Source organism: Staurois parvus, unplaced genomic scaffold, assembly GCF_062004578.1.
Source record: "Staurois parvus isolate SC_StPar_1 unplaced genomic scaffold, SC_StPar_1.0 ptg000165l, whole genome shotgun sequence".
In the NCBI taxonomy this organism is placed as follows: Eukaryota; Metazoa; Chordata; class Amphibia; order Anura; family Ranidae; genus Staurois; species Staurois parvus.
The window spans coordinates 2680738-2706243 of NW_028317961.1; the positions used below are offsets into that span (position 1 = coordinate 2680738).

Genomic DNA, 25506 nt, shown 5'->3' on the forward strand with positions numbered 1-25506 from the left:
AAGAAATTGTGTGAACCTCCCGATTATGTCATTGTGCAAAGGTTGCAGACTCATGCCTTATGTTAAAAATCAATTTAACATTGTTATAGACATCAGTTTCACTGGGCACCTGTCTTTATTAATGATTATGATTGTGTAAAACATAGCCTGGAGCCATGAATCTCACTGTAATATAGTTAAGAAAATATCAGTAAGCAAAAATCAGGCTAGGATAGAAAAAGAGCTCAATCCTGTCTTCATTTCTTTTAAACATCACCCATTAGCGATCCTACCTTCTCCTGGCATCATTGGGTTCCTCATATGCTATCAGTCTAAGCCTGGAGCACAAATACAGACTGGCCTCTTCTGTCATTCAGCCGCTCTCTTTTTCTGGTGCCTGTTATTATAAACTAGTTTCTAACTGCTAGCTCTAGCTTATTCATAGCAGTATGTTTATGGTTTGTGTCTCACAGTCCATTCCCAAGTAGTCAATAATTTTGACACCTTCTAATTCATGTTTTGAAAATGTGCCTAATGTCTATAATGCCTTTTAGATGTTACCGTTATAAATAGGATTATTTAGTTAAACAATGACATCTCTTAAAAAAATCAGATTTGCGTGCATCATTGCAAAAACCTCTTTAAATGTAAATTATAATATTCCTTTTAATGTCCAAGGGTAAAAACGCTTGTCTCCAAAAACTTTATTTAAACATTTAAAAATAAAGAAAACATTTTAAATGAATGAGGTAATACATTTGAGACATTTAGCAGAAGTAGACCATCAATTATAAGATACAGTAGGTGCTTACAAATCCATATCCTTAGTATGGTCATGTCTCCCAGGATATCCAAGAAGAGTAATGGTAATTGCAAGCATAGTATGTTAGACACCAGAGTCTTAAGGTACAATATGTGGCAATAACTGGAAAAATAGCCAAAAGTGAAGGCCTAATAAGTCTCCCATGACCATATGTATACTCAATGGAGCAGAAACCAGAAAGGAATAAAAACTAAAAGAAAGGGGAGGATAAAGGGAGAGCGAGGGGGGAGAGTGAAAATAACTGCAGCTGGTAAAATACTTGTCAATTTATGTTTTACAATCTCTTTTCTGTATGTGGGATTTAACTTCACTTCCTTTCCTGAAAATGCAGCATGAAATAAAATGAAATCTCTAAAGTAAACAAAATGCCCATATTAGGTCACTGTTATGAGAACAAGTGACCCTGTAAGATGACTTACCCTTTCTTATTGCTCCGGTGATTATTGCAAAATTTGGGATTTTGTCTTTGAGGGAGATTTGGGAGGGAGATTTGAAATATTCAGCATTACCGGTGTGGTGATTACTCTTTAATTAGCTTCTGGAAATTAACTGGATCCCCCTTACCTGTTCAGAAGCTGTCTGGCCTATTTCCAGGCCCAGTAGCACACTGACAAACTCAGGCTCCAGTCTAGGAGTCCTTATATTATTTATTGCATGTCTCAGATAAATTGCAGGTTGGAGAGTGCATGCATCTAAGGTACAAGAAAAACTTAGAGGACAGCTTCCTGAATATTTTATCCCAGTAGTATTTGCCCCTTTAGTAGCAGCCTCAAAATAATACTGATGGAGTGGGGACAGCCAAGCAAACCTGCGTCCCTATAAGAACAGTCACAGTCTTTTGGTAGCTCCACATGGCATATAATCCTCATTCAGTAAATCAATACCTGAAGCTGCAGGCAATAGGTCCTGCTCAAAATCTTCAGGCAGCATTTCTGCCCAGCTTCCCTGCAACATTCTTCCATGAAGGTCTCCTTCTCCAGCCCAGATTCAACAGGAAACATTCCTCAGGACCCCAGCACATAGCACCTGAGGAGGCCTAGTAGTAGCTTTTTTGAAACACACATGCCTCTGTCCAGGGGAAACCCGAGCGGACAAAGAGACCATCATTAGACCATCCCACATATTTATCTGCTCCCAAATGACACCTTCTGGGCCAGCTTCCCAGGGATTGTTTAAGTCAGATAAATATTTATAACTCCCACACTCTTGCAGCTCAGCCATAACACTAAATTTAGCCAGCCCAGGGCAGGGGCACCTCACCTGAAGGATTATAACATCAACTCCATAATGCAGAAGCCAGGTGAAAGGTAAGTACATTTTATAACTTTTTCTGCAAATTTTTTCTAAAGCTTTTATTTGGCAATTTAAAATAGGGATGGGCCAGTTTTGAATAAGTGGGCTTTGCTTTTGGGTGCAAGGTCCTCGTTAATCACCCAGGAGCAAGCAGGAACAGCAACACCCAGGAACAATCCAAGCAGGTTTGCCCTGCAGCAAAACAGCATACAACGTTTCAGTGCAGGGGGCAATTCTATAGCCACTACCTAAACTCAGGTCAGTAGTTGAGTAACAGTGTGCCTCCCCCTGTGCATCAGTCAGCATAAAGGTCCATGAACAGCAGAGACTAATATTGGAGTCTGGCTACCAGGTAAGATGTTGATCTAGGGATGGATGCTTCATTTCACCCAAAGCAACATAAAACCTCTGGGCTCCAAGACCAAAAACATAATTTTTTATGGTTCTGGAAAAACAAAAAATTTGTTTATTTCACATCACGTATAAACTCTGAAGACCCTCACATGTGTATAGTGTCATCTAGAAGCCTAGATGACAAATAGATACGGTCCACAATCCTGCTAAACAATGTCTTGCAATATATTTTATTTTTATATATATATATATATATATATATATATATATATATATATATATATATACACATATACACACATACTGTATATACACACACTATTGCCAAAAGTATTGGGACACCCCTCCAAATCATTAGATTCAGGTGTTCCAATCACCTCCATGGCCACAGGTGTATAAAATCAAACACCTAGGCATGCAGACTGCTTTTACAAGCAGTTGTGAAAGAATGGGTCACTCTCAGGAGTTCAGTGAATTCAAGCACGGTACCATGATAGGTTGCCACCTGCGTAAAAAAGTCCATCCTTGAAATTTACTTCCTGCTAAATATTCCTCGGTAAACTGTAAGTGATGTTATAACAAAGTGGAAGCAAATGGGAACAACAGATACTCAGCCACGAAGTGGTAGGCCACATAAAATGACAGAGCGGGGTCAGCGCACGTTGAAGCACACAGTGCGCAGAAATCACCAACTGCCTGCAGAGTGAATAGCTAAAGACTTCCAAACTTCGTGTGGCCTTCAGTTCAGCACAACAGTGCGTAGAGAGTTTCATGGAATGGGTCTCGATGGCCAAGCAGCTGCATCTAAGCCTTAAATCACCAAGTGCAATGCAAAGCTTCAGATGCAGTGGCGTAAAGCATGCCATCACTGGACTCTAGAGCAGTAGAGACGCGTTCTCGAGTGACAAATCACACTTCTCTGTCTGGCAATCCGATGGACATGTCTGGGTTTGGTGGTTGCCAGGAGAACGGTATGTGCCTGACTGCATTGTGCCAAATGTAAAGTTTGAAGGGGGGATTATGGTGTAGGGTTGTTTTTCAGGTGTTGGGATTGGCCCTGTAGTTCCAGTGAAAGGAACTCTCAAGGTGTCAGTATACCAACACATCTTGGACAATTTCATGCTCTCAACGTTGTGGGAACAGTTTGGGGATGGCCCCTTCCTGTTCCAACATGACTGTGCACCAGTGCACTAAGCAAGGTCCATAAAGACATGGATGAGAGAGTTTGGGGTGGAGTAATTTGACTGGCCTGCAACCCACCAGAACACCTTTGGAATGAATTAGAGTGGCAGGCATTGTCCAACAGCAGTGCCTGACCTCACAAATGCACTTCTAGAAAAATGGTCAAAAATTCCCATAAATAGATTCCTAAACCTTGTGGACAGCCTTCCAAAAAGAGTTGAACCTGTTACAGCTGCAAAGGGTGGGCCAACTCAATAATGAACTCTACGGACTGTGACGCCACTAAAGCTCATGTGCGTGTAAAGGTGGGCACTCCAATACTTTTGGCAATATAGTGTGTGTGTATATATATATATAGTATAGATAAAATCCTGCTGTGCACTATATTAACAGCAGTCTTAGAGAGATGTTTCATTTATACAAGAAAGTATATCTGGTATCAGACTTATTTTGCACTACTTTAGAAATCAAATATTTTAAGAACACAACATACAAACTAGTCACACTGACATTTTACAACAGATCTATGAAAACCACCCAAAAAACATTCATATTTTATGCTTTGTGTTCCTTTAGTAAGTCCTTCCCGTAAGCTTTCTTTTAAGGTGTCAGCTAAGCATTTGCAAGAACTACATCAGGGAAAACTAAAAATTTAAACAGGTTTTTGTATTACGATAGATTCCCTTTGATGTCATCTCATGTCTGCCTCACAAAATACAATGTGGATGTCTCGAGACACGGCCTTAAGTCATAGCAAAAAGCAAGCAAGGCACATTTATTAACATAGTCTCTCTGTTGGGTGCCACTTCAAACCACCTTTCAGGCATATGAATATGATTTAAGTGGCATGAAGGAGAAACCCCTAAAAGTATCACCAATTTTTTAAAAAATGCTGGAAGTGAACCTCTTTGATCAACATTCTTTCAGCTAAAGGATGTAATTATAAAGGTTTCCCAAGTGTGTGAGTGACAATTAATTTACTTCTTGTCAAAGTTGTTTTAAATTTTGAAAATAAAGGAAAAAGTATGTCACATCAGTGCCTTACATTGACACTTATTTTGCTGTGCTTACCGTCTTGTTTGCATTTGCAGATCAAAGTTTCAGTGTCTTCAGGAGGGGACTGCATTCGTACCTATAAACCTGACATCAAGAAAGGCAGATATAATACCATTATACTTAATGTGAAAACAGATACCCCTGATAACCTATTATTTTACCTTGGAAGCAATAAATTTGTAAGTATTCTTTCATGTACAGACTTTGTCTTTTATCTTTGTACTGTATTTGTCTTTTATCCTTGTCATTTAGCATCATAATTGTGCCATTTGTATTTGATACATGTACTTTTCTACTTTTCAAGTCCCTTTATTTTAGAACATTTTAATAGTGAAAAATCAGACATCATATGAAGTATTCAAAAAGAGACTAGGTCAGCCAAACCTAAGAGTTTCACAATAAAGAACTAAAGAAGGTCTAAGATCTAACTTTACACTGATTGGAGCGGATTTACTAAAGGTGAATAGGGTATTTGCTTTGCAATGCAGTTGCACTCGGCAGGGGAACTTTTGCCAGCGCTTAGGGAATGAGGTGAAGCACTGCTGCCTGCTATCATTCAATCATGTGCAAGCAAAAAGCTGTTTTTTTTATTTTCCTTTCACATGATCGGGTGTTACTATGCTAAATAAAAATTCCCTTGCAGAGTGCAACTTCCCTTGCAAAGAGAAAAGTGTATCTGACTTTACTAAATAAACCCCATTTTGCCCATTGGGCAATACAAATTGAAGGTTCTACTGTATTGCATTATCAGTGTCTCAGTCTTTACTAATAGGCGATTCCTGGGTGTGGAAATTTGTTGGGCTACCTTAGGCCACTGCTCAGCCTGTGGGGCTTTGTGGGTCTCAGGCTGACACGTCCCCTGAATTGCATAAAATCCAGTTTTGTGGTTTCATTTCCCCTGAACATGACTAAGTATGCAAAGTGAACTTTTTTCCCCATTTACATATTTTAAAAATCTATGTGATCAGATATTTTGCAAAGTTAATATGACCTTTATTACAGCATAGCAAAAACGGCAGACGTTTCTAGCAGAAACAGGCTTGCAGCATACTTTGAGAAAGTGAGCAACATGCATGGGACAAGCCTATAAGGAGGTCCCCTTCTTCAGGAACATACTGCTCCTAAAGAAGTTGCCTCCACCACAATATGTAAGGAGTTGCACTAATTGGGTTGCTACCAATAGGAATTTGGTAAGCTTCTGCTTTTCCCCAATATTACATTCGCTGTTTTATATCATTTAAACGCATACAATTCCCTATTAGATCTTGCTATTCTTAGAAAATTGCAGATTTAACCCCTTGGCGCCAGCGCCTCCCGGCCCTTTAAGGGTTTCAGAAGCCGGGAGGTGGGGCGGGGTTTAGGGTCATGTGACCGCCGTGATATGACTTCACGGCAGTCACATAATCGGGAAAGGTCCCGATCGAAAGAGGAGATCGGGACCTTTCCGTGAGTACCGGACATGTGTGCTGGGAGCGCACAGGGTGTGTGTTTATGTCAATACCATTTCCCATATCCCTGTATATTGTGTCTATCTAAGTGTATATAGTATCATTATATTTGTATTGGTTTTATGTGTTTTTATAGGTTAAGGTGGTTTTTAGGGTATTTTCTGTATTTCTATATTTTTTTAATATTTTGTAAGGCATTGAAAATAATACCATATTGCTACTTATCAGTACAGTATGCTGTATTTTTCATGTGTTTTGTACTTTAATTTTACATTTTAATTTTATAAATGTGAATTCATAATAAATAAAGACCTGTCAAATTTAAATAATCCACAATTATGTGATACACTAATGATTGCTTTCCCATGTAAAGTTTATGCACATGTATTGAACATTTTGATGGGAAAATTAATGTGAGAAATAGTAACAAATAAAGTTAAAATAACTTGTACATGTTGGCAAATTGACTGTTATGCAGATGGTGTCATTAGCTGGAATTCAAACCAAGGCATCAATATAATACAAGCAGGCTAACCACTGTGCTGCCTGTAAGGTGGCAATCAATCAGCAACCCACTGCAAGAAAATAAAATGGCTCCAAAAGATTAAAAACATCTAAAAAATGAAACCTTGTAACCTCTACAACACATTTACCTGCATAACAGGTATACTGTATGTCACTAGCTTTAAATATTTGAATGTAGTATACTTTACTACTGTATAACTGACAAAAAATACAGGCTCACTTAGAAGATATTACAGTTAAAAATGACATTTGACATTTTATTATTGCAAGACAATTTCCATGTATTGTACAGTATTAAGATATTAAACAACCAGGTTTCCTGAGAATTAGCACTCTACAAAATAAATCCTTCTGTTGAGCATTAATGAGTTTTGCTTTTATTATTTTTAGACTGATTTCTTAGCCATTGAAATGAGGAAAGGAAAAGTCAACTTTCTGTGGGATGTGGGATCAGGAGTTGGAAGAGTTGAATATCCTGAACTGAATATTAATGATCAATACTGGTACAGAGTTGAAGCTTCTCGGTAAGAATGTAAAAAGCTACCAAGAAAAATAATGCTTTGTATATGTTCTTGTCAAGGTCCTACCTTTTCCCAGAGATTGTGCTGCTTCATGTGCTGGCGTCTATCTTGGGTTTCTGCAGAGCATGGTGGGAGTCTTTTATGCCTTCAGGCCTCTGAGGTCCATCCCACAGAGGGGTGTGGCTAATTACATATAAGCCTGTGATCCGCACATGCCCTTTGCACTTGTGTCTTGTGTCTTGGTGTTGCTATAGCTCTGTTTATACTCTTGTGACTCTCCTGGAATCTGACTCGGCTTGAGACTAGACCATTCTCTGTGTTTTCCTTTGATCTGACCTTCCGTTGCTGAACCCGGTCCATGACCTGTGATTCTTGTCCACTGTTCTGTACAGTTTTGTTCCGTTGTTGTCGACCCGGCCTGCCTGACTACGCTATTGTCATTCCTACCAGCTACATGCCATTGGCGGCAGCCATTACCGCAGCCGGGGTGTCTCGGGGGCCGCGACCTGATTCCTGGCTGCGTCAAGTCCATCCCCACCATCAGGGGCCCTGGTGAAGGGCTTCCTGGGACTTAGACTCCGCGCCCTGAGGGACTTCGGTCTGTGGGTGGTGGTTGTCGTCAGTCAGTGCGTTACCCTGCCACTAGGCCTGCCTGTCTGTTCCACAGCCCCAGCCCTGACAGTTCTTGACTATGCCTAACTACTATGAGGAATGAATCATGGGTATTGCTGGCATTGTGAACTACATGAACATTATAAAGCACACCTGCAGAAGTAGTTTTGTGCGTGTCTAGCACGAAATGGTAAATGGTTGCATGACCAAATCATGCTTAACAGTGGCTGTGGCTTAGAGGAGTCTGAATCTATTCACTGTACAAATATGTCTCAGAACTTGTACACACAAAATAATCCTTAAAGTGAAATTCCAGCCTAACACTATGCTTACAAATGTTCCCTCCCGCTTCCGCTACCTAATCTGCCTTGTGGAAAAGATGGGTATACTTACCTAGTTTTAGTCTGCTCTGTTCCAGTCACATGATCCTATACCTGCTGTTCATCTGTGTCAGTGTGCGGTGGCTGCAGGGGAAGGGTGAGATGTAATTGACAAAGGCTGAGAGTTTTGGGAACTATAACATCACTCATAGGCTCCCATGTCCCAGCCATTGACGGTGATCCCTCCTCTCCTCTGCAGCTGCCACTCACTGACAGAGGGGAGCCAGAATTGCGGCATCATGTGACTGGACAAGAGCAGACTAAAAATAGGTAAGTATGCACATCCTTCTTACACAGCTTAGGCAGGATAATTAGCAGGAGGAGGGAGGGAACATTTTATGCACAGTTAGTGTTAGACTGGAATTCCATTTTAAATACTGTACCAAATGTGAGACTCTCAAAGACACACAACCCAGGACAAAGGAAGTTAAACTTTTCCATTACATTTGCCTTTCTGTATAGAGAATATAGACATGTAGATAACACATTTCTGATTCTAGCTTAAAGTATTACTAAACCCACAACAGTAAAGTCAGCCTGTATAAGCATTAAAGCATGCTTGCTGTGGAACCTAAGGGGTTAATCCTCTGCATTGTGCAAAAAGGCTGTTTGTTCCTGATTGCCGTGTTCCTCCTCTTGTTTAAGCAACCATCTCTTATCTCCTGATAAGACAGACTGAACGGTAGGCACTTTGCACAAGCTCAGTTTGGTGTGTATTGCTAGACAGGTTTTTTTTTTTCTTGGGAGAGTGCATGTGATCAGCACAGAGCCAACCAGCACTGTCCAGATAGAGGGTCAGGTCTTTTGCATCCTCCTAGAGCAGAATGAAAACTCCTAGAAGCTTAAGCTAGTGCTTGGCTGAACACTGATAGAAGCCACAAATATGCTCTAATTTCTGATGAGAAAAGGCATTTAGCAGTTTATATTTACTAAAATAATTTCACTTCCATGTTTTGTGTACTGTGGGAGACCAGATATAGTGGATACAGGGTCCTGGGTTTAGTAATGTGACGGGAGTCACTTTGGGTGGGGGGCCCATGGAACCCAGCTCACTTTGGAGAAGTGGGTAGACCCCCATCTCAGCTCCCCATATCCCTCTTATGTGTAAATCCCCCTGTGCCTGTTAGGGGTACAGGGTGGTCTGTCCTAATATTGTGTTGGCTTTGTCTCAGACTGTGTAGACATGTTTAGGAGATAGGTGGTGTGGGGGTGGTTTATTGTTTAATGCTATGTGGCTGCATCCCATTGTTCTATTGTTTGTCTGGCTCAGGAGCAAACTATTATGGGATGTATGTGTTTATGTGTATTAGCTTAGTGGGGAGGTGTCTCCAGCAGCCCTCCCTCCTGATGGGACTGTCTGCTGGTGTGAAGTTTGAATACCTGTGTGTCTCTTGTTACTAAATGTAGATTGCCCTGCCCTGTGTCATTATGCAGGGAGGGGGGTTGTCCCCTGAGTGTATATATTTGTATCTGTGTTCAAATAAAGTGTCTTGTATGGTCGTCTGTTTTGTCTGTTGTTGGTGTTAGGACGGGAAAGCGGTATTCTAACGGAAGTACTCAAGCACAGTCTGGGTCGGTTCCATTACAAGTAACACTTTAAAGAAGGATTTCATTAAAAACATGGTGAACTACTTGGCAACCAGAACCTGTTAAGACAATAATTGTTTTGTAAACGAAGTGTGTAATGTACAACAAAGCATACAGAGTCTAGCAAACAGGACTTTGCAATGTACAACACAGCATATAGACTGTAGTCAGAATAGGGAATGTACACAGCGATGAGTATAGAAAAAGATGGTGTGGAATATGAATTGTACAGCACAGAGTACAGAATATGCGGCATGTAATAGGGAATGTAATGTACAGAATACGGAATGAGTTAACATGGAATAGATAATGCACAATGCAGCAAAGAAAATGAAAAGTTGGGGAGTAGGGAACATACAATGCATCATATATAATTAAGTGGTTTGTAAAAATACAGTGCAGGCTACAGAATGAGGCAGTGTGGATAAGGTAATGTACATTTCCGTCTACAGAATGAGGCAATGTGAAACAGGAACACACAATGCAGAGTACAAAATGAGGCAGTGTAGAATTGGGAGTGTACAGTGCAGTGTAAGTTGGTGTGAAATAAGAAAAGCACAGTGCAGTGCATTCCTTAACTGCACATGGTGTCATCCAACTGGCTGTGCTTTGTGCAACGGCTGTGTAAATCTTAAAACTAGACAGAAAGAAGTACAAGTCCTTACACAGGGAAACCTACTCCCTTACCTTCAATGAATTTAGCCTTATCTCTAGTTTTAAAAGTTGTAGTTTCCAAAGAAGTATGGATATTTCTGTTCAGAAGCTGTGACATTATTAATATATAGTTGAAAATGGTCAAAATATTCCAACAGTTAGAGAAAAAAAAGTATTAAAAAAAAGCCCATTAGCAAACCCTCTCAGTTTTAAGATGTTTTAACTCTGCCCACACTGACCTATTTTGGAATAAGCTGTGGGTGTTTATTAGTTTGGAAGTGCTGCTCAGCAGAATGACAAAAATATAGAAAAGTATAAGTACATAAATCGATAGCAGTCAAGGGATCTTATTATTCCTACCACGCAGTATTCAAAGAATAAAAGTATATTATATTTCACAGGAGTGATGTAAACCACGATAAAAAGTATGTCAGAACCTATGGTGCCCTATAGACAAGAACATGATAACAAGATGATTCAAAACAACCCATATGGAAGAAAAATATATATGAAATATATTTTAAAATTATTATTCCCAAATAGATTGTCATATATTTTAAATACTACAATTTTTGCCATATTCAATATATATATATATATATATTCAACATCTTTTTTCACGCATCACCTAGAGTTAGCATCTACTTCTTGGACTAAGACACCGGTCCAGAAAATATGTAAACATATCACATCATATAAAAAATCAAAGCCTGTGTTTGTGTGTGTTTGTACATGTATCACACATATCACCACTATTGCCTCTCATATTGTGACTTGCCAGAAAGTTGCAATGTTAGAGATCACTGAAGAGGGTACAATGATGCTTCTCTCAGACCTAGGCACCTGAATGGAGCTGAAGGACTACTTCTTAATGATGAAGGGTACAACTATTTTTTTTGGAAAATATATTGTTCCTGTGTGTTGTGGCATGACAGGAATATATTCATGCAGACTTGTAAAGCTACTGAAAGGTGTCATTTAATAATGTTCTATTTAAAATGTGTGCAGTTTGGATAATTTTTAACCACACATACCCTGCCATGACTCATGGCAAATTTTTATAAGCCATAATTGGTTTATACATTAATCATGTTATAATATTTTCTGCTCAGGTAGACTTTTTACAAAAAATAAAAAAAGGTGGGAGTGGACCCCTGTCATATAGCCATTTTTTGCAAATAATCATGCTATTCCCACATGGAAGAAAAATATATATGAAATATAGTTTTAAAATATTTTTTCCCAAATAATAACCATTAAAAAAAAATAAAAATATATTATATATTATATATATACACATATACATACACACTATACAAACATACATACTGCATGTTGAAATGCGTTTTTATTACAAAATATATGAAAAATATTTTCAAACTACATTTCAAATATACTGTATGTCTTTAAAAATACAATTATTGGAATGCATTCACAAATATATGTAAAAATATATGTTCAAATGACTTTTTTATATGTTAAAAAAAATCTGGGGGGGCGCATGCGCGGCCAGGATCGATGGCGGCCGCACTTTAAGTGAGCTCCGCTCATCCCCAGCCAGTAAAGACTCACACGACAGCCGCTTCCACTCCTCTTCAGCTGTGGGTGAGTCCTACGTACCCCGCACCCGGCCCGGCACTTGAGAAGACTTGATGGGGAAGATAGGGCGCTGGAGGCCCCCCTCCCTGCAGTCACGTGACCCGCGGCCGTCGCCGCTCCGGCGGTTCCTCTCCAGGCCGCAATCCCCGGCCTCTAGTATGGCTGGGAGCCCAGGAAGGGATCGCGGCCCCCCGGTGGTCGCAGAGGGTACTGCACCCACAGATGTTCCAGCCTCTGCCCTGACACAATCACTGCTGGAGGACTATGAGCCCCAGCATGCTACTGGGGGGGTTGCGGAGCAGTCTGCATCAGGGAAGCATCCTCCCTCCATCCAGGCACCTCAGCAGGCCACCTCATCAGCTTCCCTCACATTGTCGGCGTTGGATGATAAGTTACAAAATTTTTTGCGCAACATTACTGCGTCCATATCCACGGAGGTGGGAAAGCTGGCCTTGGAGCTTAGAGGGGAAATTGCCCAGATTGGAGACCGCACGGACAGATTGGAAAACGAGTTTGATAATTTGGTATAATACGTCCACGTACTGGAAGAAGATAATGCCTACTTGAAGCACTCCATGTCCCAAATGCAGCTCCAGCAAGAGGACCTGGAAAACAGGGAACGGCGCCAAAATATCCGTATTCGCGGTATGTCCGAGTCTATTGCAGATGCACAGCTGCACCGTCATCTTCTGTCCTTCTTTACTGCCACTGCCCCCTTAGTTCCAGTAGCAGATTGGCGTATGGATAGGGCTCACCGCTCCTTGGGCCCAAAATCTGCTGAAGGCACCAGATCTCGCGACTTTATTGTTCGCTTTCATTTTTTCCAAAGCAAAGAAGCTCTACTTTCTGCTGTTCGTCATAAATCATCGCTGGATTTTGAGGGTGACAGACTCCAACTCTTCTGCGACCTGTCCCCGATTACGCTGGCTAAGCGACGAGACCTGAAGCCGATTACCATGCACCTTCAACAACACCATGTCCCTTACCGTTGGGGGTTTCCCTTTCGGTTGGTCGTAAATAGGGACAATACCCAAGTTGTGCTCCGTGATCTTCATGAGGCGGACTCCTTCCTAAAACGCCTGGGACTTCCGCCTCTGTCAGAGGATGGGTCCTCTCTGCCACCAACTCCATCTCGTCCGTCCGCCACCCCCAGCGGGATTTGGACCCCGGTTCGCAGAGGTCGGAAGAGACCTTCACGTACCCCACAACGTCCGCGCCATCCTCGGTCAACTGATCCACCTGCTTGACGAATCTCTGGGGCTACCTTCTGGATCTGGTGATGAACCTTTTCCTCCTGGGTTTTTGGTTCTCTCTTGCACTTTTTTTTTTTTTTTTTTTTCTTCTCTACATAATTTTCCCACGGGTTTCCCTTATCTGTCCGGCCAAATTGTGTTGGGTGCTTTTTTCATTTTTGATTACTTTTTCTTTGCTGGCCGGGTTTGACGTCCTCTCCGATGTTCTGGTTGTCGTGCTGCTCCCGATTTTGTCTAGCCATAGGCCTAGACGACTTGGGTCACATTGTTGCTCCCGAGTTTATATCCTTGCGGATACTTATTTCTCTGTTTTTTGTTCTTTACACTATTGCCTTGCAAAGTATTGTGTTCAACTGTTTGATGTTTTTTGTTTTTTACTGTATTACATCGATGGTATTCCATTCATTTTTCATGCTATTACATGTAAAACCGTTGTCGTTATTTTATAATGGCTTTGCGGTTTCTGTCATATAACGTCAAGGGCCTCAACTCCATTCAAAAACGGTGGATGGCTTTGAAGGAATTCCGATCCTCAGGAGCAGACATTATTTTTGTCCAAGAGACCCATTTCAAATCGACTGGCTCTTTCCGTTTTGCCTCGAGATTTTTTTCCCAAGCGTACTCGGCCTTTGATCCCTCTGGGAAGGCCGGGGTGGCAATCCTTATTGGGTCACACTGCTCCCTTCGGGTTGTTTCCTCCAAAGTTGACCGTCAGGGTCGTTATATTATTTTAGAGTGTATGCTTGGCGAGACTCCCCTTGTTCTGTTGAATTTATATGCTCCCAATACAGGTCAACTGCAATTCCTGTCCCAAACGCTCGCTAATCTGGATTCCATTACTACCTCACAGGTGATTGTAGGGGGTGATTTCAATCTGATTGTTTCCCCTCATAAAGATAGGAAGGTGCTTTTTGAAGCCACCCCCTCGAAGCGGCAATGCTCCTCTTCAAAATCGTTTCGTAAATTGATTAGGGAGCATCGTCTCTTTGACGCTTGGCGGATTAAACACCCTCTTCATAAACAATTTACATTTTACTCCAACCCTCACCGTAGCTATTCGCGCCTAGATCATTTTTTCATCTCTGCCTCTTTGCTCCCACTTCTGGTTTCCTCTGAAATCAATCCCATCACTTGGTCTGACCATGCCTCTTTGACCTTAAATCTTTTTTTTCCCCCGGCTGTGTCCAAACCGTGTCACTGGCGCCTTAATGAGACATTTCTTTCCACAGATCATCTTAGGGATGAATTGTCACGGGGACTCGATTCATATTTCACTCTTAATGTCGGTTCCGTAGCTTCTTCTTCATCTCTGTGGGAGGCCCACAAGGCGGTTTTTCGTGGACTTTGTATTTCCATGGGTTCTCGTTTAAAAAAGTCCTCGGCGAGTGCTAGGGCCTCTCTCATACAATAGCTCTTGGTGGCGGAACGTCGGTTACTGAATAGGCCATCTATTTCGGGGCTTCAGAGGGTGGCATCTCTACGTGCCCAAATTAAAGCTTTTGACTCCAGTAAGACTGCACAGTCTCTCCTTTGGGTTAAACAGAAATTTTACGAATTTTCTAACAAGCCACACCGTATGTTAGTCAACCGTCTCAAAACTCAGTCCCCTTCTACGATGCCCGATCTTCTAATACAGCCAGATGGAAGCCCTACTTATGACCCTCGGGCCATGGCAACACTTTTTGGCTCATTTTATGGGAAATTATATAATTGTCTGACCCCGGACCTTCACCCGTCTCTCACACAGTCATCATTTGACAATTTTTTTGACCCCTTGTCACTTCCGAGAGTAACATCCTCAGACATGGACGCCCTTAATGCAGACATTACACTAGAGGAATTATTGGACACAATCAAACACCTCCCTTCTCGTAAAGCCCCGGGACCGGACGGATTGCCTTACTCCTACTATAAATCTTTTATTGGTATTTTGGCCCCGCATCTTCTCTCCCTTTACCGAGATCTTTTTAAGGGAATCATACCCCAGACTGACTTCTCCCGTGCATATATCTCGGTTATTCCTAAGCCTGATAAGGATCACTCTATCGTAGATAACTATCGCCCTATTGCCCTACTTAATTCCGATTATAAGATTTTTACTAAAATCTTGGCCAATCGACTCTCCGGTATTATCTCCAAGCTCATACACAGGGATCAGGTGGGCTTTGTACCTGCCAGACAGGCTGCAGATAACACCAGGAGATCTATTGATCTGGTTGATTTGGTCAATCGTTCCTCTACCCCTGCTGTGTTATTGAGTCTGGATGCTCAAAAAGCCTTTGACCGTTTAAGCTGGCCCTATATGTTCATGGTTTTGGAGAGATTTGGTTTTAGGGGTTCATTTGTAGCAGCTTTGAAGGCCCTTTATTCATCCCCTTTCTCACAGGTCAGATTGGCCTCCTTTCTCTCACCACCCTTTCAGATGTCAAATGGCACTCGTCAGGGCTGTCCACTCTCTCCCCTGCTGTTCATTCTCTGCCTGGAGCCATTGGCTATCGCCATCAGGTCGGATCCGGATATCCGGGGAATACAATCCCATTCTCGTGAGTACAAATTATCGTTATTTGCAGATGACATTCTCCTTACACTTACGAGTCCCCACACCTCTTTACCGATTTTGCACAAAACTTTGAAACAATTTGGGGCTTTATCAGGCTATAAGGTCAACACGTCCAAAACTGAGGCACTTCCAATACATGTTTCTCCTGACGTTCTTTCCTCCCTTCAGGCAGCCTTTTCCTACCGATGGTGCACCCACTCTTTAAAGTACTTAGGTACCAACCTCACCTCCTCTTACCAATCCATATATGAGGCCAATTTTCCCCCACTGTTTGTAGCAATTTCTCGCTCTCTGAAACACTGGGATGCCTTGCCCATTTCCTTCCTCGGTCGTATTAATGTCCTAAAAATGACCGTGCTACCCAAACTTTTATATCTGTTTGCAACTCTGCCCGTACCCGTTCCTATGTCCAAGCTCCACTCCCTTCAGAAATCTTTCTTACACTTTATTTGGCACAACAGGCGGCACAGGATTGCTCGTTCGGTTCTGCTTTCCCCACGTTCTAGGGGAGGCTTGGGAGCGCCGGATATAATAACATACTACTTTGCAACCCACCTTCGCTTTCTCATGTCATGGTCCACCCACTACCCTCCCAATACATGGACTGAGATTGAGTCTTTGCAATTGTCCCCTGTTCATCCGTGTTCCCTTCTCTGGTCGACCTCAGCAGTGGAAGTTCTTTCTTTTCGACACTTATTCCTAGGTCCCATGCTTTTCTCATTGAATGTTTGGCAGAAATGTAAGGCTAAATTCACATTGGCCTCTGATTGCTCCCCACTGACAAATATCCTTTATAACCCTAATCTTCCAGACAATATGGCCAAGTCCCGGATGTCTCTCTGGGTAGGATCTAACCTTTTTCAACTACGTCACTTGGTACACCCGGTGACTCGTAAGTTGCATTCATTCTCGGATCTCCAGAGGAAAGCCTCTCTACCCTCTCGCCATCTGTATATATACCTTCAAATACGCCACTTTTTCTCTACTCTATCTCCCTCATTGAGCTTAGGGAAACCTACCCCCTTTGAACGTCTATGTATGGAAGGTCCCCACCAAAGGGGTATTGTCTCTAGCACCTATAAAGTTCTTATGGAGGCCCCCCCTTTGTCCAATGACGCTCACCTCTATATGCGTAGATGGTCTCAATTTATACAACGTGATATTGACTTATTGTCATGGAAGAAAATATGGGACAATGCATCTAAATCCTCTATTTGTGTGGTTTTTAAGGAAAATATATACAAGATTATGATGTTGTGGTACAAAACACCAGAAGTTCTTCATGTTTATAATCCGAGTGCTTCTCCTGCTTGCTGGCGCTGTAGTAGAGCTTCTGGCTCTCTTTATCATATTTTTTGGACCTGCAGCTCCATTGCTCCTTTTTGGGAAGAGGTTCGCTCCTTGTTGCAATCGTTGTTGCATGATTCTCTCCCATTTGACCCATTGCATTTTTTGCTGGGCTTGCCATTCCCGGGTCTACCTAAACTAGCCAGAAAACTTGCTGCACATGTGCTAACAGCGGCCAGGAGAAGTATTTCTATGTGTTGGTTATCCTCTACTCCACCTTCATTGCCAACTTTGTATAAACTTATTGCCGATGTAAGACAGATGGAGTGTTTGACTGCTTCACATAGTGGTTTGTTTGCTGTATTTGAGATGATCTGGCTCCCGTGGGATAATTTCTCTTCCTCTATGCTGGCCTGAAATGTAAGACCCTGATTATTAACGCACTGTTAATATATGACTCTATTGGTCTTGACTAAATGTAATCCTTGCCATCGATGTACTTCTCTGTTTTGCTTGTCTTTTTTGTTTTTCTCTCCTTGTTTTCTGTAACATATGATTTCTTTGAAAACCAATAAAAATTGTTAATATAAAAAAAAAAAAAAAAAAAAAAAAAATCTGAAGAATTTATTTAAAATATATATATTTTTTAAAATATATATTTTTTAAATATATTCTTCAGATTTTTTGAACATATAAAAAAGTCATTTTAACATATATTTGTAAATGCATTTTAAAAGTGTAGTATTTCAAATATATGTCAATATATTTGGGGAAAATATTTTAAAAATATATTTTGTATATATTTTTATTCCATGTGGGAATAGCATGATTATCTGCAAAAAAATGGCTATATGACAGAAGTCCAAGCCCACCTTTTTTTATTTTTTGTAAAAAGTCTAAATGAGCAGAAAATATTATAACATGAATAATGTATAAACCAATTATGGCTTATAAAAATTTGCCATGAGTCATGGCAGGGTATGTCTGGTTCAAAATTATCCAAACTGCACACATTTTAAATAGAACATTATTAAATGACACCTTTCAGTCACTTTACAAGTCTGCATGAATATATTTCTGTCATGCCACAATACACAGGAACAATATATTTTCCCCCAAAAAAATAGTTGTACCCTTCATCATTATGAAGTAGTCCTTCAGCTCCATTCAGGTGCCTAGGTCTGAGAGAAGCATCATTGTACCCTCTTCAGTGATCTCTAACATTGCAACTTTCTGGCAAGCCACAATATGAGAGACAATTGGGGTGATAAGTGTGATACATGTACAAACAGACAAGCTTTTATATGATGTGATATGTTTACATAGTTTCTGGACCGATGTCTGAGTCCAAGAAGTAGATGCTAACTAGGTAATGCCTGAAAAAAGATGTTGCTGGCCTTTTGGAGTGAAAAGAAAAACAACACATTACCAGGGAAAGTTCTATAATCGTTTAGCGGTAGTAGTCCGTATCTCTGGTATCAAGTTTTCAGCTTCTTACCCAAAATGCCCAAAAGTGTCACTGCAGAAGTGTAACCTGAGAAAATATCTGGTTTATTAATAATTTCGAGGGTATGATGTCCCCTGATCAACTACAAAGTAACCTAAAGTGTATTCTAAGGCAGAACTTTTTTTTTTTAATTTGTAGTGGTGAGGTGCTAGGACAACCTTTAGGTTTTTATTGCTGTCTGTGTCCCTATAAGGAGAGCAAATCCAAAATTATGTTTTGCTACCAGAACAGAATAGAGGGGAACAGAAGGGAAATCTTCCAATAGGGAACCTTGTTTCTGCAACAATTGTCTAAGAGGAGATTTCTCTCAGGTGGGAATGGTATCATATCAAATCCTGAATCTACAGAACAGGAAGTAACGGTAAATGAGACACAGATGAAAAACAAAAACGGACAGCGGATTTAAGCCTCCCCAACTCTATTGCAAAACGATTAAACAAAATTAAAACATGACTTTAGATATACTTTCAACTGTTGTGTAGTATTATTTTATGGAACACTACAGCTATTTTCACCTGCATTGTTTTGAGCAACAAGAGACTGCTTCAAGCATTAAACCATTAAGCCGAACAGTCATGGATTGAAATTTGGCCAGTGGAGCTTGGACTGAAAATTTTTGATCCAAGGTTGTACAGAAGTTGATCTACCAATCAACTTCCATTCAACCACTCTGTTGAGAAACTTCCACGTTTTTCAAGCATGGAAATTCCAACTGTCAGAATACAATAGCTCAGCGAGGAGGATTCCCTCTTTTACATCAAGTGTGTGGATGGGGGGAATTGAGTCAGTTTTTTTTTTCGCTCAGCCTGTTGGTTGAACAAAAAAAACGGGTCCATCTTAAATGGAATCTATCAGGATAGGCAGAAATATGAATCTGCAATTTCTGACTTGTATTTAAAAATTGGAAGCTCTTGGGCTGTCATCTTCATCCTTACCTCACTTCTTAAAGTGTCATTACCTAGAATTAGTATTCGGCCAGTGAAGACAGGGCTCTCAGCTAGAATATTTGTACTAGGCCAGTGACTAGTTATATAGTGAAGCCCGAATTCCATATTCCTGTCTTGAAATTTTAAAGTGCATGTCCAGTCAAAACCTTTTTTTCATTTATAGACTAGTATGGTAATGCAAACACACTTAAAGCAAAAAAGAAAAAAGCCCATTGTACCGCCCCCAAAGTAAGCACAATCTCTAATAACTCATGATGGAACTCTTTGAGCCATAACTTCTTTTGATTTTTAATACACTTTTCTGTAGAGTTTGTTATTGTTTTGAATCATCTGGCTCTGTAGGCTTTCGGATGTCTTTTCAAGTAATATTGTGAAACAAAGCAAAACTTTAGGTTTGCAGTGATGTCTTGGTAAGGTGATGACTTCCTATGACCTGTTAAGATTTCTATATTTATACTTCATTCACGTATATGGATATTGTAATTTGTATTTGAATTTAAATAATGTATGTGCACATTTTGGAAATGGGGGCTTGTGAATACACACTCTTATAAAAAGAATATGAAAATCCTTGTTAATAGCAGCATGTACATTTCTTAACCAAGTCAACTTTTGTATTACAAATGTCATAACATTAGGTTTAGGGTAAGACAGTTCACAGAAATGATAGATATGAAGAGAAAGTACCATTTCTCCTTATTATTATTGGTAGACCTATATCAAACTGGTGTAATTTACTGTAGGAGTAACTGTGTAATGATGTTGTTATTCCTTCATATTTATATCCTACTCTGGAAGAATATTATGTCAAGCTTGGAAATTTCTGTTCCGTAAATATATCTCTTCCCTTTATCTTTCATTTGAGTCATCACAGTCATGGGGAAAAATGATTACTACTATAATCATCTTCGTATACAGGGAAGGCATTGCTGTTAGGATAAATTTACAGAAAGCTGAGTTTCATATTAAAATGTCTAATAGGTTTATTTCTTATGCATTTGATCATCACTCAAACCACAAGTGCAGTTATTTTTTTGTTTCCAACATCTATTTAATGTTATGTTATTACACATGCCTTACATTTGCATCAACCCTCTTAGCTACAAATGTTTATATGGCCTTTTCATCATTTCCATATGCCTTAGATATCCTAAAATAAATTGTAGAAATTTATGAGTGTTATAAAAACACAAACGTAATACATTTTTCTGTTCCTAAACTAAGTGGACTTTGTAAGCTATAGTCACAAATAGAGATGAGCGAAGTATTCAAAAATTCGATTCGACTGATTCGGCGAATTCGTGGAAAAATTTCGATTCGAGTCGAATATATTCGCTGTGAATTTAACTTAAAAAAGGGTGTTTCTAGGCTTCAGAGAGACTTAATATTAGTGCTGAACACTGTACCTTTAATTTAAATGCCCTTGGAGTCTGCTGGGGAAGAGAAATAATACTGTCAGGCAGTATGACATGCAGATGAGTGCCGTCGATCTTAGAATCACCGCACACTTCACTCATTTGGGCAGTCACGGGGCCAAAACCAGAGTGTGGAGCCACAGTGTGGCGGTGGAGGCAGCAGCAATGGGAGGCCATACAGCACCCTATGACAAAAATGGAAACCACCAGCAGTGTGAGGAGACCTGAAAGTGGCACATGGCAGAGTGTGGCGATAGAGACAGCAGCAATGGGAGGCCGTACAGGGACCCATGACACACTCTGGACCTGGCAGCAGCATGAGGAGGCGGTACAGGGGCCCATGGCAGATTACGGGCCTGGCAGCAGCATGAGGAGTCGGTACGGGGGCCCATGGCAGATTACAGGCCTGGCAGCAGCAATGGGAGGCCGTACAGGGACCCATGACACAATCTGGACCTGGCAGCAGCATGGGGAGGCGGTACAGGGGCCCATGACAGATTACGGGCCTGGCAGCAGCATTTGGAGTCGGTACGGAGGCCCATGACACACTCTGGACCTGGCAGCAGCATGAGGAGGCGGTACAGGGGCGCATGACAGATTACGAGCCTGGCAGCAGCAACTTGGACAGGAGGATGTTCAGTTTCTGCACCGTCTGGTGCGTGCTCGCAAACTGTTGTCTCTTGGAAACGGATTCCAAGAAAGACTGCTGACGGAATCCGTGAAGAGGAGTAGCAGGAGAAGGAGCATCTGAACGAGCGGAATATGCCAACAAGCGACAACAGGGGCCCATGACAGATTACGGGCCTGGCAGCAGCATGAGGAGTCGGTACGGGGTCCCATGGCAGATTAGGGGCCTGGCAGCAGCTATGGGAGGCCCGTAATCTGCCAGCACCCTATGACAAAAAATGGAACCCACCAGCAGTGTGAGGAGACCTGAAAGTGGCACATGGCAGAGTGTGGCGATGGAGACAGCAGCAATGGGAGGCCGTACAGGGACCCATGACAGACTCTGGACCTGGCAGCAGCATGAGGAGGCGGTATAGGGGCCCATGGCAGATTAGGGGCCTGGCAGCAGCTATGGGAGGCCCGTAATCTGCCAGCACCCTATGACAAAAAATGGAATACACCAGCAGTGTGAGGAGACCTGAAAGTGGCACATGGCAGAGTGTGGCGATGGAGACAGCAGCAATGGGAGGCCGTACAGGGACCCATGAGAGACTCTGGACTTGGCAGCAGCATGAGGAGGCGGTATAGGGGCCCATGGCAGATTAGGGGCCTGGCAGCAGCTATGGGAGGCCCGTAATCTGCCAGCACCCTATGACAAAAAATGGAACACACCAGCAGTGTGAGGAGACCTGAAAGTGGCACATGTTTGGGGCATGATTCATGGCGGATTTAGTCAGTTGTGTCAGGAACTGGTGGTTTGAAATCCAGACTAATCCACGCCTGATTCATTTTCACAAACGTCAGTCTCTCCACACTTTGGGTGGACAGTCGTGTCCTCCGCGGAGTTGCAATACCTCCTGCCGCACTAAACACGCACTCCGATGCCACGCTACTGGCCGGGCATGACAGCCTTTCAAGGGCAAATTCAGCTAGTTGGGGCCAAAGGTCAAGTTTCGTTGACCAGTAGTCAAGGGGATTGTCTACCTCGGTTGGCAGGGTGCTGTCCAAGTAGGCCTAAGCCTGTTGTTTGAGGTCCTGCTCCAGGTCCACCTGATGCTGCTGCTGCTGCTGCTGCTGCGGCTGGTTAGTAGTTTCCTCACTGCGCTGGTGAAGAAAGCTACTCATCATCGACTGCAGACTGAGGCAGCCGCTGCTGGTGGAGCTGCCACTGCTCCTACCACCCCACCCCTCCCCTGCTGCCATGGCAGCGGAACGCGAGCGCACAGGGCCCACAGTGTCTGAGGATGGACGTTGGCGCAGACAGGCAGAGACCAGCTGACTACATAGGTGGTTTTTATAGTACGTTATTTTGGCCTCCCTCTCAGCAGGTGTGAAAAAGGCCACCATTTTTGAACGGTAGCGAGGGTCCAACAAGGTGGACAGCCAAAAGTCATCCCTCTGTCTGATGGTTATTATTCGGCTGTCGCTACGCAAGCAACCGAGCATGCTATGGGCCATTTGTGCCAAGGAATGCGAGGGACTCCCTGCCTCCATCTCCACAGCATACTGCCACGATGCGTCTGGGTCCTCTGTCTCCTCCTCCTCCTCCTCCTCTACCAGATGCTCCTGCTCCTCCACTCCTGTCCGCTGAGTGGAAAAACCACCCATTTCACTCAATAATTCCTGAGCACCAATGTCCTCCTCTACCTCCTCCTCTTCTTCCTGTCCTGCCCCCACAGGGGTCATGTGGCGTTGAGATCTGTGCGCCACGTCTACCGCACCCTGACCAGCCATTGTTAACAGCATTTGTTCCAGGACGTGCAACAGAGGAATGACGTCGTTCATCCCATAGTCCTGCCGACTCACGAATAGCGTGGCCTCCTCAAAGGGCCTGAGCAAGCGCAGGTGTCACGCATGAGCTGCCAATGGCTGACATCTAAGTTACACAGGGAGTACCTTTATCCGCTTTTAACATCAGGAAATCGGTGATGGCCTTTCGCTGTTCGTAAAGGCGGTCTAACATATGTAGGGTTGAATTCCACCTTGTTGCAACGTCACAGCATGAGGAGTCGGTACGGGGGCCCATGGCAGATTACGTGCCTGGCAGCAGCAATGGGAGGCCCGTAATCTGCCAGCACCCTATGTCAAAAAATTCAACACACCAGCAGTGTGAGGAGACCTGAAAGTGGCACATGGCAGAGTGTGGCTATGGAGACAGCAGCAATGGGAGGCCGTACAGGGACCCATGACACACTCTGGACTTGGCAGCAGCATGAGGAGGCGGTATAGGGGCCCATGGCAGATTAGGGGCCTGGCAGCAGCAATGGGAGGCCCGTAATCTGCCAGCACCCTATGTCAAAAAATTCTACACACCAGCAGTGTGAGGAGACCTGAAAGTGGCACATGGCAGAGTGTGGCGATGGAGACAGCAGCAATGGGAGGCCGTACAGGGACCCATGACAGACTCTGGACCTGGCAGCAGCATGAGGAGGCGGTATATAGGGGCCTATGGCAGATTAGGGGCCTGGCAGCAGCTATGGGAGGCCCGTAATCTGCCAGCACCCTATGTCAAAAAATGCAACACACCAGCAGTGTGAGGAGACCTGAAAGTGGCACATGGCAGAGTGTGGCGATGGAGACAGCAGCAATGGGAGGCCGTACAGGGACCCATGACAGACTCTGGACCTGGCAGCAGCATGAGGAGGCGGTATATAGGGGCCTATGGCAGATTAGGGGCCTGGCAGCAGCTATAGGAGGCCCGTAATCTGCCAGCACCCTATGTCAAAAAATTCTACACACCAGCAGTGTGTGAGGAGACCTGAAAGTGGCACATGGCAGAGTGTGGCGATGGAGACAGCAGCAATGGGAGGCCGTACAGGGACCCATGACAGACTCTGGACTTGGCAGCAGCATGAGGAGGCGGTATATAGGGGCCTATGGCAGATTAGGGGCCTGGCAGCAGCTATAGGAGGCCCGTAATCTGCCAGCACCCTATGTCAAAAAATTCAACACACCAGCAGTGTGAGGAGACCTGAAAGTGGCACATGGCAGAGTGTGGCGATGGAGACAGCAGCAATGGGAGGCCATACAGGGACCCATGACAGACTCTGGACCTGGCAGCAGCATGAGGAGGCGGTATATAGGGGCCTATGGCAGATTAGGGGCCTGGCAGCAGCTATAGGAGGCCCGTAATCTGCCAGCACCCAATGTCAACAAATTCTACACACCAGCAGTGTGTGAGGAGACCTGAAAGTGGCACATGGCAGAGTGTGGCTATGGAGACAGCAGCAATGGGAGGCCGTACAGGGACCCATGACACACTCTGGACTTGGCAGCAGCATGAGGAGGCGGTATAGGGGCCCATGGCAGATTAGGGGCCTGGCAGCAGCAATGGGAGGCCCGTAATCTGCCAGCACCCTATGTCAAAAAATTCTACACACCATCAGTGTGTGAGGAGACCTGAAAGTGGCACATGGCAGAGTGTGGCGATGGAGACAGCAGCAATGGGAGGCCGTACAGGGACCCATGACAGACTCTGGACCTGGCAGCAGCATGAGGAGGCGGTATATAGGGGCCTATGGCAGATTAGGGGCCTGGCAGCAGCAATGGGAGGCCCGTAATCTGCCAGCACCCTATGTCAAAAAATTCAACACACCAGCAGTGTGTGAGGAGACCTGAAAGTGGCACATGGCAGAGTGTGGCGATGGAGACAGCAGCAATGGGAGGCCGTACAGGGACCCATGAGAGACTCTGGACCTGGCAGCAGCATGAGGAGGCGGTATATAGGGGCCTATGGCAGATTAGGGGCCTGGCAGCAGCTATGGGAGGCCCGTAATCTGCCAGCACCCTATGTCAAAAAATTCTACACACCAGCAGTGTGTGAGGAGACCTGAAAGTGGCACATGGCAGAGTGTGGCG

The 25506-nt window shown here is 43.2% G+C and overlaps 1 protein-coding gene across 6 annotated transcripts in view; it reads left to right on the top strand.

Moving 5' to 3' along the window:
* LAMA2 (laminin subunit alpha 2) overlaps window positions 1-25506 on the top strand; it is a 1220316-nt gene that overhangs the window by 1085849 nt on the left and 108961 nt on the right. For all 6 annotated transcript variants that reach the window (XM_089676131.1, XM_089676133.1, XM_089676134.1 and 3 more), the window contains 2 exons: window positions 4723-4866; window positions 7051-7184. In XM_089676131.1, the coding sequence (XP_089532257.1) occupies window positions 4723-4866; window positions 7051-7184 (278 nt within the window). The remainder of the gene's footprint in view (window positions 1-4722; window positions 4867-7050; window positions 7185-25506) is intronic.